This window comes from Dasypus novemcinctus, chromosome 15, assembly GCF_030445035.2.
Source record: "Dasypus novemcinctus isolate mDasNov1 chromosome 15, mDasNov1.1.hap2, whole genome shotgun sequence".
Lineage (NCBI taxonomy): Eukaryota > Metazoa > Chordata > Mammalia > Cingulata > Dasypodidae > Dasypus > Dasypus novemcinctus.
This window is the reverse complement of record NC_080687.1, coordinates 9,841,642-9,854,028: the sequence shown is the minus strand read 5'-3', so window position 1 is coordinate 9,854,028 and position 12,387 is coordinate 9,841,642. Positions and strand designations below refer to the sequence as shown.

Here is a 12,387-nt window from a genome sequence, read left to right as displayed (position 1 = left end):
CACTTGGGAGACTTCTGTAGTTGTGCCAACAAACAATGATGAGGGCTAGGCTGGGATGAAAAGTGAGGACAAAGAGAGGGCTAGGTTCAGGAGTCCTGAAGAGGCAGGGTCAGACCTAGTAACCGACTGGGTGTGGGGAGGTAGAAAAGAGAACTCTCTGCTTCTGGAGCGAGTGCCTAGGGGGACAGTTGAGCAGGAAATAAAATATAGGAAGAGGAGCTGGTTTGAGAGGAAGATCATAAGTTGCAGTTGGGGCCTGATGATTGGGTTGTCTTGTAGGTATGTTGAAGCACCTCGTTGACAGCTAAAAGTAGGTCTGGCTCTCAGGAGAGATGCCTGGGCCCATCTGGATTGGAGGAGGTAGTGCTTGGAATCATCAATGTGGATAACTCAGTGTTTTTATTTTGTTTTTTTAAAGATTTATTTATTTCATTTTATTTCTCCCCCCACCCCTCGCCCCAGTTGTCTGTTCTTTGGGTCTATTTGCTGCTTGTTCTTCTTTGTCCACTTCTGTTGTTGTCAGCGGCACAGGAATCTGTGTTTCTTTTTGTTGCATCATCTTGTTGTGTCAGCTCTCCGTGTGTGCGGCACCATTCCTGGGCAGGCTGCACTTTCTTTCACGCTGGGTGGCTCTCCTTACGGGGCGCACTCCTTGCATGTGGGGCTTCCCTATGCGGGGACACCCCTGCATGGCATGGCACTCCTTGCGTGCATCAGCACTGCACATAGGCCAGCTCCACATGGGTCATGAGGCCTGGGGTTTGAACCACGGACTTCCCATGTGGTAGACGGACGCCCTAACCACTGGGCCAAGTCCACTTCCCGATAACTCAGTGTTGTGAGCTTGTGAGGGGATGAGCTCACCCAGCCAGCAGAGTGGATGGGAGAAGGCTAAAGCCTCCAGCTTTGCTTAGGTGTATGGCAAGGAGAAAGCTCTAAGCAAAGGAGATTGAGAGTGAGCAGTCAAGGTGCAGTAGGAAAACCATAAGACCAAAACCCACATGGGCATTTCTGGATACTCTTTAACATTTCTGGATCCTGGAGATCTTAGAGAGTTACATGGAAGCTGAGTCAGACAGCAAGACAACTGCAGAAAGAACTGAAAGTCTTAACTACTATAATTTTCTTGCCATCAAGAATTTCCAGATTAGTAATGGAAAAAAATTGTAGCATTGATGTGGAGAAAGTAGCCACAGTAGCTGCTGAGGGTAGGGAGAGGGAAGAAGAGATATGATGTGGGGGCATTTTCAGGACTTGGCGTTGTCCTGGGTGGTACTGCAGGGACAGATACTGGACATTGTATGTCCTGCCATGGCCCACTGGGTGGACTGGGGGGAGAATGCAGACTACAGTGTAAACCATTATCCATGTGGTGCAGCAGTGCTCCAAAATGTATTCACCAAATGCAATGAATGTGCCACAATGATGAAAAGAGGTTGTTGATGAGGGTGGAGTGGGATGAGGGGGTGGGAGGTATATAGGGACCTCATATTTTTTTAATGTAATATTTTTAAAAAAATAAAGAATGAAAAATAAATTTACTTTATATACATTTATACATGAAAAAAAAAAAGAATTCCCAGAACCACACAAGAAGTCCCCAGGCCTCACTGTGGTCCTAGGGTGAAGCTGGTAAGGGAAGGGCCGGTGAAGCTTCCAGCCCATGTCCAGCCTGTAGGACTGGTTGCACTTGAATGGTTTCTTCCCTTATCCTTTCATGGATCAGACACATTATTTACTTTTTGGTGTGGTTTCCTCTTCTTTTATTTTGTTGTTCATTTTTTATTGTAAAAGTAATGTGTCTCATCATAAGAAAATGGAAATGAAGCAGAAACATGTGAAAATAAAAAGTTCAAACCCCTTTATCCTACTGCCCTCAGGTAACTGCTTTTAACAGTGTAGTGCCTGGGGAAGCGGATGTGGCTCAAGCAGTTGGGCTCCCGTTTACCATGTGCGGTTCCCGGGTCATTCCCGGGGCCTCCTGGTGAAGGTGAGCTGGCCCGCGCCGTGGAGAACTGGCCCGCACATGAGCTGATGTAATAAGATAACACAACAAAAAGAGACACAGAGGAAAGACTGTGAGAGACACAACAAACCAGGGAGCTGAGGTGACTCAAGCGATTGAGTGCCTCTCTCCCACGTCAGAGGTCCCAGGATGGGTTCCTGTGCTTCTTAAAGAGAAGACAAGCAGACACAGAAGAGTGCACAGCAAATGGACACAGAGAGCAGACAGTGAGCACAGGTGGCAAGGGCAAGAAAAAAAAATCTTAAAAGAAAAAATGGGTGCCTGCCTTTCAGCTCTCTTTATATATTTGCAGTTGTAACGCAGATAACACTTTGTGATATGAAAATGCAATCGTGTGGTGCATATTGTTCGGCAACAGCTTTTTTCATTTATTGTGAACATCTTTCCTTGTCAGAACAATATGGCACTACATCCATACCAGGGAGTACTATGCAGCCATTGAAAGAAAAGACTCAATCAATGACTGCGTAGTACTCTCTGGTATGGATTTACCATACTCTCTTTAACCACCCAATGTGCCTGCTGGTTATTTACATTTTTTATGATTGCAAATAATGTAATTTGCACCTTTGAACATATATCTTTGCATACTTGGAGTGTTCAAAAGGATAGATTTTTTTTTTTAACAAGCGGCATTGCAGGGTCAAACTATAAATACTTAAAGTTTTGATGGAGGCTGCCAAACTATAATCTGCAAAGTCTGGCTGCAAGACATTGGAAGGCTAAATAAATATTGGTGTTTAATTTTCCTTTAAAATATGAAGCATTGTGTTTAATGCAGACTTTTGGCCTTTAACATTTCACTTCTCAGTTCCTAGGAATCTCAAAGCCTTTCCAAGTTTGTTGGTATCTAAAATCTGAGCAGACAGAAGGAAGTTAAGAGTGGGGTTAACCCTAGACCGTGTAACTTGAAGCCTCTGAGTTCAGAGGAATGAGGAGGGGACGGGGCTTGCAGGACCCAGCAGTTCCAGCCTTTACCAGCCCTAGACGAGGCAGCATTGGGGTGGGGGCTGCAGTGTGGACTGAGTGACCACGATGTCCAGGGAAGGATGTGACTGTCTGGTCCAGAGGAGAAGGTGGATCATAAAGAAGACAGGACTGTGATCGTTAAAAGTGGGAGGAGAACCATGGAGATTTCAGGCCTTGGAAGAGTTAAACCAGCAAGAACAGAGCAGCTTGTTCAAGGATGTGGAGCAGAGGGGAGGATGCTGGGAGAGAGAGCTGGGTAGGAGAGCAGGAAGGATGGAAGGTTGGCGAGGCAGGTGTGAGAGTGGGGGAAGTGGTACCCAAGTGACCAAACAAGGAGAGGGAAGTTGGATCCAAACACTTACCTGTCTCCTCCACATCCCTAGAAACGACCCTCCCCCATAATATATATACACACGTGTGCATGCATGTGCCTGCACACATATATATAAATATTCTGTAATAGTGCTGGAGAAGGAAAACTTGAGATATTTGAACACATTAAAATTAAAAACTATTATATACTGAAAGATATTATAAATTGAAAAATAAGTGACAAGCTAGAAAATAGAATTTCTATAACAGGAAAATGATTAATACTCAGAATGTGTGCAGAGCTTTAGCCCATCAACAAGAAAAATGGGCAAAGGGTGTAATTAAGCAATTCACAAACAAAGAAATACACATAATCAATGGAATACTCTCGGTGTGGGCAAAAATTAAAATGATCAAGATATCAGTGTTAGCAGGACGTAGGCCACGTAGAAAGAGGTGCTCATACCCTGTTGGTTGAGAGTATAAATTAGCGGAGTCTTTTGGAGACAGTTTGACTGCATCCAGCAAGATTCTAAATAAGCACACATTTAATCCAGCAGGACCACTTCCATGCACCTGTCCTCTGAAGATTCTAATCCACGTGTACAAAGGAACTAGTAGAAGGATGTAACACATTTGGCTATTTTAATTGCTAAAAGTTGGTCACAGTCTAAACATTCATCAATAGGAAGACAGTTGAATGAATTATGACACATCTCTCTTAATAAGAGGTGGCATTTTAAAAAACTATAAATTCACTGATATGAAAAAAAATCTCGCAAATGTGGTTAGGAAAAAGCAACGGCAGGATCTGATTCCTTTATTTAATAACTATCTTTGTGTAAGTGTAATATTCGAAAGTACCTAGAAAAAGACCTGGAAGAATAAACACCAGCTTGTTGGCAGAAGTTCTCTGGAAGGAGGGGCCAAGTCCCATGGCTTGTGGGGGGGTGGGAAGCTTGCATTCTGCATCTGATGAACCACCCAGCTGTGCTACTGAAGTGCCTGAGCCGTGGGCTTGAGTGTGGAAGTGTGGACAGTCTAGGTAAGCCTCTGTCTGTCGTTTCTCCATCTGGTCCTGCTCGTTGACTTGCTGGCTGAGGTGGTGTGAGGGTGAGTGTCTGCGCCCTGCACACAACGCAGTGTGCCCCTGATCTGAGGGACTCCTACCTGCCATTCTTAGCTATCACTCCCACCCAGGGCATCCCATTCTGCTGGGGCCAGTGCTGACAGCAGCGTCCACGACGGCTCCGCCCCACCTGAGAAAGCCAGAGGCGCTCAGTCCTCTCGGTGGACCAGCCCCTTGGAAATTAGTGGCCGTCTGCTGCTGGCCCCTGCGGCTGGGCGCCCAGTGATGCCAAAGCCGCTGGCCGTTCTCTTCAGCTCCAGCTTCCTTCCCTGTCTTCTGAAAATTTATGTAGGAAGAGAGACGCAGATAGAGTTGGTGGCTAAGGACAGTAAAATTTTAATTCCCAGATAGTTTGTCATTGTCACTGTGGGGGCAGTGACCGCCAGGGAAAGACACTTTTTCACCCATTCAGAGACAACAGTGTGCTTATCCCCTGACCACTCAAAACTCAACTCCTTTGCTGTAGACATACGCAGGGTGGTGGCCATAGCAACAAATCACCCATATATTTTTTGTTCTGTTTGCCTTTTGTTAAATCGCCCTTTCCGTAAATTGCTTACGTTCCTCCTTCAACTGTAACGAGCTTACTCTTCTTTTTCTTTCTATTTTTTTTTCACTATATATAGGAACAAAGAAAGAAGCACAAAAAGATCAAGATGCTAATAAGTCTACGGTTTCCTCTCCTAAGAGAACAGCAGCTTCAACCGCTAAGCTCCATTCACCAGGTACCTAAGCAATGTGAGCTCTGTTTTGTGGAGAGAAGGCTTTTTTATTCAAATGTCCTTAAATAGCACTAGCCCAGGTAGCATGCAGGATTGGTCTGTTTTATGATTCTAGATTAAATAAACTGGCAGTTGATATCCTTTTGCCTTAAAACAACAAGATATTATTGTGCCATCTATATTTAAGTGGCAAAATCTTTGTGTAGGAGTATCTTTTATTCCATCAGAATGTAGAAACAATTTACCACTGAAAAATAGACTTGGAGGCTCTAACCTCAAGAAATAATGTTTTCTAAAAGGTAGAAAAACAGAGAGAAAAGGTGGGTATCTAATGCTTGTTATCTGTCAATGAGGAATCATTTACTTTCACCTATGAATGAGCTATGTAATGTCACTTGAAAGTTGAAAATTCTGTATTACAAATAATCTTATTTTAAAACTTTAACCACTTTCTAGACTAGTATGCAGTACAACCTCAAAACATTTTCTTTAAGCACAAAAATAGTGGCAATAATGATAGCTAATGTCTGCTGACTCCGCGCTACTGTCCTAAGCGCTTTAAGCACATCGACTCATTTACTGCCCATAGTTACAGCGTGAAGCAGGTGCTATCAGCCTTCCCTTCCCTTTGACATGTGGGCATACTGAAGTATGGAGGCTTTAATTAATTTGCCCAAGGTCACAGATAATAAGTAGTAAGGCCTTGATTTGAAACCAGACAATCTGAATCCCAAACCTGCATTCTTAGCCACTACACTATTAACCAGAAAACTTAGGGAACTTATCCAAGTTTCTGGTTAATTAGAAATGTGTAGAAAATGGGCCAAGACACTGGTGCTATGCTCAGGAGACAAAGGCTGGTGCCTGAGGAGGGAGGGAGACAGGTTCAGAGGACACTGAAGAAACATGGACTTTCGGAAGGCTAGCACCCTGGCTGGCTGAACTGGAAGAAGCAGCGAGCATCCCCGGCAGGAGACTTGCCTAGTGCAGCTTTGGCTCTGGGAGAAAGTGGAGAAAGGGGCAAAGGCCTCCGCAGGAACTGTGGACCACCGTCTGCCATGCTCCAGCCTGAAACTAGATTCCACACTGTCTCTGTGGTCTGAGGATTCTATTTAAAATGGTGTAGCACTCATGGCTCTTCTGTCCTTCTGTTTGAACCTATGAGTACTAGAGCTGGTACGTGTAGTCCAAGGGACTTAAACCTTAGGGCTGTCCGTGTGCCAGCTGGGCCCTGAGCCTCAGTGGAGTTGTAGCACCTATTCTCCAGTTCACTGGACTCACCCAGGACAACTAACAAGGAGGTGATGACAGACAAGCACCTACCAAGGAAACAAGAGAGTCTACAACTGCAAGCAAGAGGGCCCCATCCATCAGCCGATGGGACTGAACTCCCTCTCAATTAGAGGTGGAGTGGGAAACCCATCCCAGAATCCTCAAGATGGGCAGATGAACTATGGACTAAAGCAGACTTACTGGTATTTTACTACAAACTTATTGTAATTCTAGCAATGGAAAAAACTATATCATTGATGTGAAGGCAGTGGCCACTGGAGGTTCTGAGGTGAGGGAGAGGGCAAAACAGGTGTAATATGGGGGCATTTTCAGGACTTGGGAATTGTCCTGAATGACATTACAATGACAGATTCAGGCCATTATATATCTCATCATAACTTACAAAATTGTGTGGGAGAGAGTGTGGACTACAGTCCACACTTAGTGGCAATGCTCCAAAATGTGTTTATCAATTGTAACAATTGTACCACACTAATGAAGGATGTTGTTAATGTGGGAAAATGTGGGAGGGGTAGGGAGTAGAGCATATGGGAATCCCCTATATTTTTTATGTAACATTTATGTAATCGAAGTTATCTTTTTTAAAAAATTAAAAAGTATATATTTTTAAAAAGACAAAAAATAATAAAGCCACTATGCCCATTTGTATACAAGTCTAATTTTTAAGAAAGTACCAAATTATTTTCCAGATTGGTTGTACCATTTTACATTCCCAACAGCAGTGAATGAGAGTTCTAGTTCTTCCATACCCTTGCCAACACTTGCTATTGGCATTCTTTAATTATAAGCATTCTGTAAGTATGTAGTGATATCTCATTGTGGTTTTACTTATTGGGTTATTTGTTTGTTTATAATTGAGTGTTAAGAGTTTTTATATATTCTAAATTATAATTCTTTTATCAGTTAGTTTATTTGCAAGTATTTTTCCAGTCTTTTTACTTATTTTGCATTCTCTTTAATAGAGTCTTTTAAAAAGACCTTCTTAATTTTGATAAAGTCCAGTTTATCTTTATTTTTCTTTTACGGACCATGGTTTTGATATTTTGGCCCCCCCCAAAATTTTTTTTTTGCATAACCCAAGATCACAAAGAGTTTCTCCTTCTAGAAATTTATGGTTATAGGTTTTACATTAGGTTTATGATTCATTTTGAGTTAATTTTTATATATAATGTGAGGAATAATTTAAATTTCTTTCTTTTTTGCATAATTATATACAATTAATTTGTACTCTTACCATTATTTCCTTTCTTCTGCTTATACTGAGTTTAATTTGCTGATGTCATTGATTTGAATTTTTCTTCTTTTCTTAGGTATGTTTTAGTGCAATAAATTTCCTTCTATGTTCTGTTTTAGCTACAATCCACAAGTTTGTTTTTACTTTGTAAAAACCCACAAGTTTTAATATATTTTTATTTCATCTTCATTGAGTTAGGTAATACTTTCTAATTTCTCCCTTTTGATTTCTTTTAGCCATGATTATTTAGAAGTGTATTGTTTAGTTTCTAAATGTTTAGGGATTTCTTTCTGGTTTATTATTATTATTATTATTATTATTATTATTATTATTTCTTCTTTAATTCCACTGTGGTCAGAGTGTATACTTCATGTCTATTAAGTTTATTGAGACTTGTTTTATGATCCAGAATAGGCATCTATCTTGGCAAATATTTCATGTGTACTTTAAAAGAATGTCTGTTCTTTGGAGCATTCTATAAATGTCAAGTTGGTTGATAGCTCAAGTATTCTTGAATTACAGATAGTTCAAGTATTCTGTATCTTTACTGATTTTCTGTCTACATGGTCTATCAATAATTGAGAAATGGGTGTTGAAATCTCAAACTGTGGACTTGTCTATTTCTCCCTTCAGTCCTATGAGTATTTGCTGCATGTATTTTGATTCTGTGCTATTAGTTGCAGAAACATTTAGAATTGTTAATCCACTTGATGAATTGAAACTTTATCATTATGAAATGGCTTTCTTTATTCCTGGTAATATTCTTCGCTCAGAAATCTATTTTGTTTGTTATTAAAAATCATTCCAGCCTAGTTTTTAGTTTGGGGTTTTTAAAAATTTGTTTGTTTTCTGGTTTTTTTTTGTTTTTGTTTTTTAGGAGGTACCTGGGATTGAAATCAGGACCTCATACATGGGAAGCAGATGCTTAACCATTGAGCTACATCTGTGTCCCAGTGAGAGTTGGGTTTTGTTTGCTTGTTTTTGTTTTTAAGAGGTTCTAGGAAATGAACCTGGGACCTTGTACATGGGAAGCAAGTGTTCAACCACTTGAACTACATCTGTTCCCTGTTAGTTTGAATATGGTGTATCTCTTTCCATACATTTACTTTTCATCTACTTATCTTTCTTATATTTAAGTAGGTTAGGTAGCATATAATTTGGTCTTCCTTTTTTATCCAATCAAAATGCCATTTAATATCATTATTGATTTGATAGGGTTTAAATCTACCATCTTGCTATTATTTTCTATTCTACCCACATGTTCTTTTTTCCCCTTTTTCTGCCTTCTTTTTCATTAATTGTGTAATTTATGTTTCCATTTTATCTCTTTTGTTGATGTATTAGCTATCTATGTCTTCTTGTGTTACTTTAGTGGTTGCTTTAAGGTTCATAGTATACACTTTTAAACTTCGTTTTATAGCTTCCAGTGTTGCTATCACTTCACATATAGTCTGAGAAATTTATAACAATATACTTCTATTTCTTTCCTCCTGGCTTTTGTACTTTTTTTTTTTAGATTTATTTTATTTATTTCTCCCCACCCCCTCATTGTTTGCATTTGCTATATTCATATTCTGGTCTTCTCTTTCTAGGAGGCTCTGGGACCTGAACCTGGGAACCTTCCATGTGGGAGGAAGGTGCCAATTACCTGAGTCACCTCCACTCCCCGGTCTTTGTACTTTTGTTGTCAAACATTTTACTTCTATGTATATTATAAACCTACAATACATTATTATTATTGATATCAACATTCATTCATCTTTAAAAGGATTTAATTAATAAGAGAAAAAGTCTCTTAGATTTACTCATTAATTTTCCATTTCTAGTTTTCTTCTTTCCTTTCTGTAAATGCAGCTATCCATCTGATATTATTTTCCTTCTGCCTGAAGGACTTCCTTGAACATTTCTTCCAGTGGAGGTTTTTTGGTGAATCTTTTCAGCCTTGTTCACCTTCATTTTGATAGATATTTTTGCTTTGTATAAAATTCTAGGTTGGAATTTTTTCTGTGTTTTTGTTTTAATTTTTCCTTTTAGTGTTTAAAAATGTTCCACTGTTTTCTGACTTGAATAATGTCTGATGAGAAATATGCTGTTATCCTTATCTTTGTTCCTCTGTATGTAATTGTCTTTTTTTCCTCTGGTTGTGAGCAATTTGATTATAATGTGTCGTGGTGTAGTTTCCTTCACGTTTCCTTCAGGGTTTATTGAGCTTCTTGGCTCTATGGGTTTACAGTCTTTATCAAATGTGGAAAAATTTTGCCCATTATGTCTTCAAAATTTTTCTGTCTTTCTTCCCTCCTCCTCTTAAGGGACTCCAGTTACATATATGTTAAGCCACTTGAAGTTGTTCCACAGCTGACTGATGTTTTTTTCATTTCTATGAATCCTTTTTTTCTCTAGATGTTTCATTTTGGATAGTTTTCTTGCTATTTCTTCTTATTTTCAATCATCTTTCATTTTATTTCTTTAAAAAAAAATAAATAGCACCCATTTCTTAGCTTACAGTTCTATATGTCTCAGTGGAAAAGGCATAGCTAGTCACAAGGCTGAAATCAAGATGTATGATGGACTGAGTTCTTGACTGAAGATCCTGGGGGAAAATTCACTTCCACACTCATTCAGGTTGTTTGTTGAATCCAGTTCATTGTGATGGTAGGGCTGAGGTCCTTGCTGGCTGTCAGTTAGGGTTTACCTTCAGCCCCTAGAGCTACCCACCTTCCTTGCCATGTGGCTCCCTCCAACTTGAAAGCAGTAACAGTATGTTGAATCATTCTCAAGCTTCAAATCTCTAACTTTCTACTCTGAAACCAGCTGGAGAAAAGTTTCCACTTTTAAAGGGCTCTCCTGATTGAGTCGGGCCTACCAAGGACAACCTCCCTCTTGCTACAAAATGTAACATAATCATGGGAGCAGTATCTGATCATATTCATGAGTTCCACTCATACTCAAGGGTTTTCTGCAGTATGTGAACAGCAAGGCCAGAAATCTTCAGGGCCATAATAAAATATGCCTACATAGGTAGATTTCAAGCTAGCCCATAATCAGGGTAGAAAGATCTGTAAGTATATGTTTCCTGTTCCTGTCTGTGATGGTTAGGCTAATGTGTCAGCTCGTCCAGGTAATTGTGCCCAGTTGTTTGGTCAAGCAAGCACTGGACTAACTGTAATACAACGGCATTTATGAGACTTTAGTTACCATTGACTTTACTGCAGTGGTAAATCATAGATAGCTGGTTATAATTACATCAATCAGAAAGATTGCCATCAGCAATGAGTGGTGCTTTATCCAATCAGTTGAATGCCTTAAAAGGGGAAGTGATTCCAGCACTGAGTGAGAATTTCCCAACTCATCTTTGGACAGCCAGCGTCTCCCAGAACTCATCAAGAACCTTCACTGGACTTTCATTGGAGCTCCTGGTTGCAGCCTGCCTACAGAACCTGGACCTGTGCATCCCCACAGTCACATGAGAGACTCTGATAAAATCTCTTGGTAGTGACAGATATCTCTTGTTGATTCTGTTTCCCTAGAGAACCCTGCCTAATACACCATCCTTGCTTCCTTCATTCCTTTCTGATGATGGCTCTCCCTTCTTTGGATTACTTAACATCTAAGAAGATCAATTGGACCATTTAGCACCTACATCAGGCCTTTGGGCCCTAAAATGCCATCTGGCCTAGGAGTGGCTTTCTCTTTGACAAAATTGAGACTGGAAATTTCTTGAAGTCTATGTTTTTATTATCAATTTTTATTTTGTCTCAAGAGTGGATTATACTAACGAATTTTTCATGGCTGGCTCTGAATTCATATTCCTGATTTCATATTCCTGAGTTTGTTTTGTTGTTGTTCTCCAATACTTTAAAGTAGTAAAGAATCTGCTCCTTCCTTGGAATAGAAAACATAAATCTCTTCTTTCTGCAAGGTATAGCAAGTCACTTATTATTGGATGGCTGCATTTCTCCCCTCTCTCTAGGACTGACTATAAAGAAATTTCCCATCCCCATCCCATCTGTTCTTCACCCTTTCCTATCACTAGCCAAACCCAGGCAAACAACTACCAATACTAAATAGGAAAATAGCATGCCACGTGGCAGAATTTTCTGAAATAAATTTAGGTTCGTATTATACAAATAAAACCTGTCAAATTCCACAAAGAACTCATACACGTGCTTCCTTTTATGTGCCTTCTGGGTGCCAGTCTGCAAGAAACTGATTTCCTTTCTATTCTGATGATGCTCAACTCATTAAGTGCTGCTTCTTAAACTGGGAAGCTATCAAAGTTGGATCCAGTAGTTCTTGTCCTTCCTGTTGAGAAGTGTGAAGGTCACGGGCCTTCTCACATGTTAGAAATATGCTGGGTTGCTTGTTTGTTATTGTGTCAGTTAAGTTTCTCAACATTTGGATTAAACCAAGCATTTCCATCCACTAGGGTCCTCTGGACAGTGACCCGATGACTGCAGATGAATTTTTTATAATCTTTCCATTTCCCAGGGCTGCATTCTTCTCCCCAGTGCCCAGCCTTTGCACGCAAAGTGTTTTCACTCACCTTTGTGGTCATGTAAGGTTACCGGCTTTTTCCGGTGGCCTTTAGAGTTGCAAGTTGACTCTAGTATCATGGATTCTCTCTGCCCCTAACCAGAGTTATGCAGCAGGGAGTGTGGCTCAAAAGACATTGTAATCAGGCAAGATTTAGACAGTGGGAGGT

General features: G+C 40.3%; 1 protein-coding gene across 2 annotated transcripts in view; it reads left to right on the top strand.

Moving 5' to 3' along the window:
* MTUS2 (microtubule associated scaffold protein 2) overlaps positions 1-12,387 on the top strand; it is a 560,413-nt gene that overhangs the window by 400,391 nt on the left and 147,635 nt on the right. For both annotated transcript variants that reach the window (XM_058277015.1, XM_058277014.1), the window contains exon 8: positions 5,063-5,161. In XM_058277015.1, the coding sequence (XP_058132998.1) occupies positions 5,063-5,161 (99 nt within the window). The remainder of the gene's footprint in view (positions 1-5,062; positions 5,162-12,387) is intronic.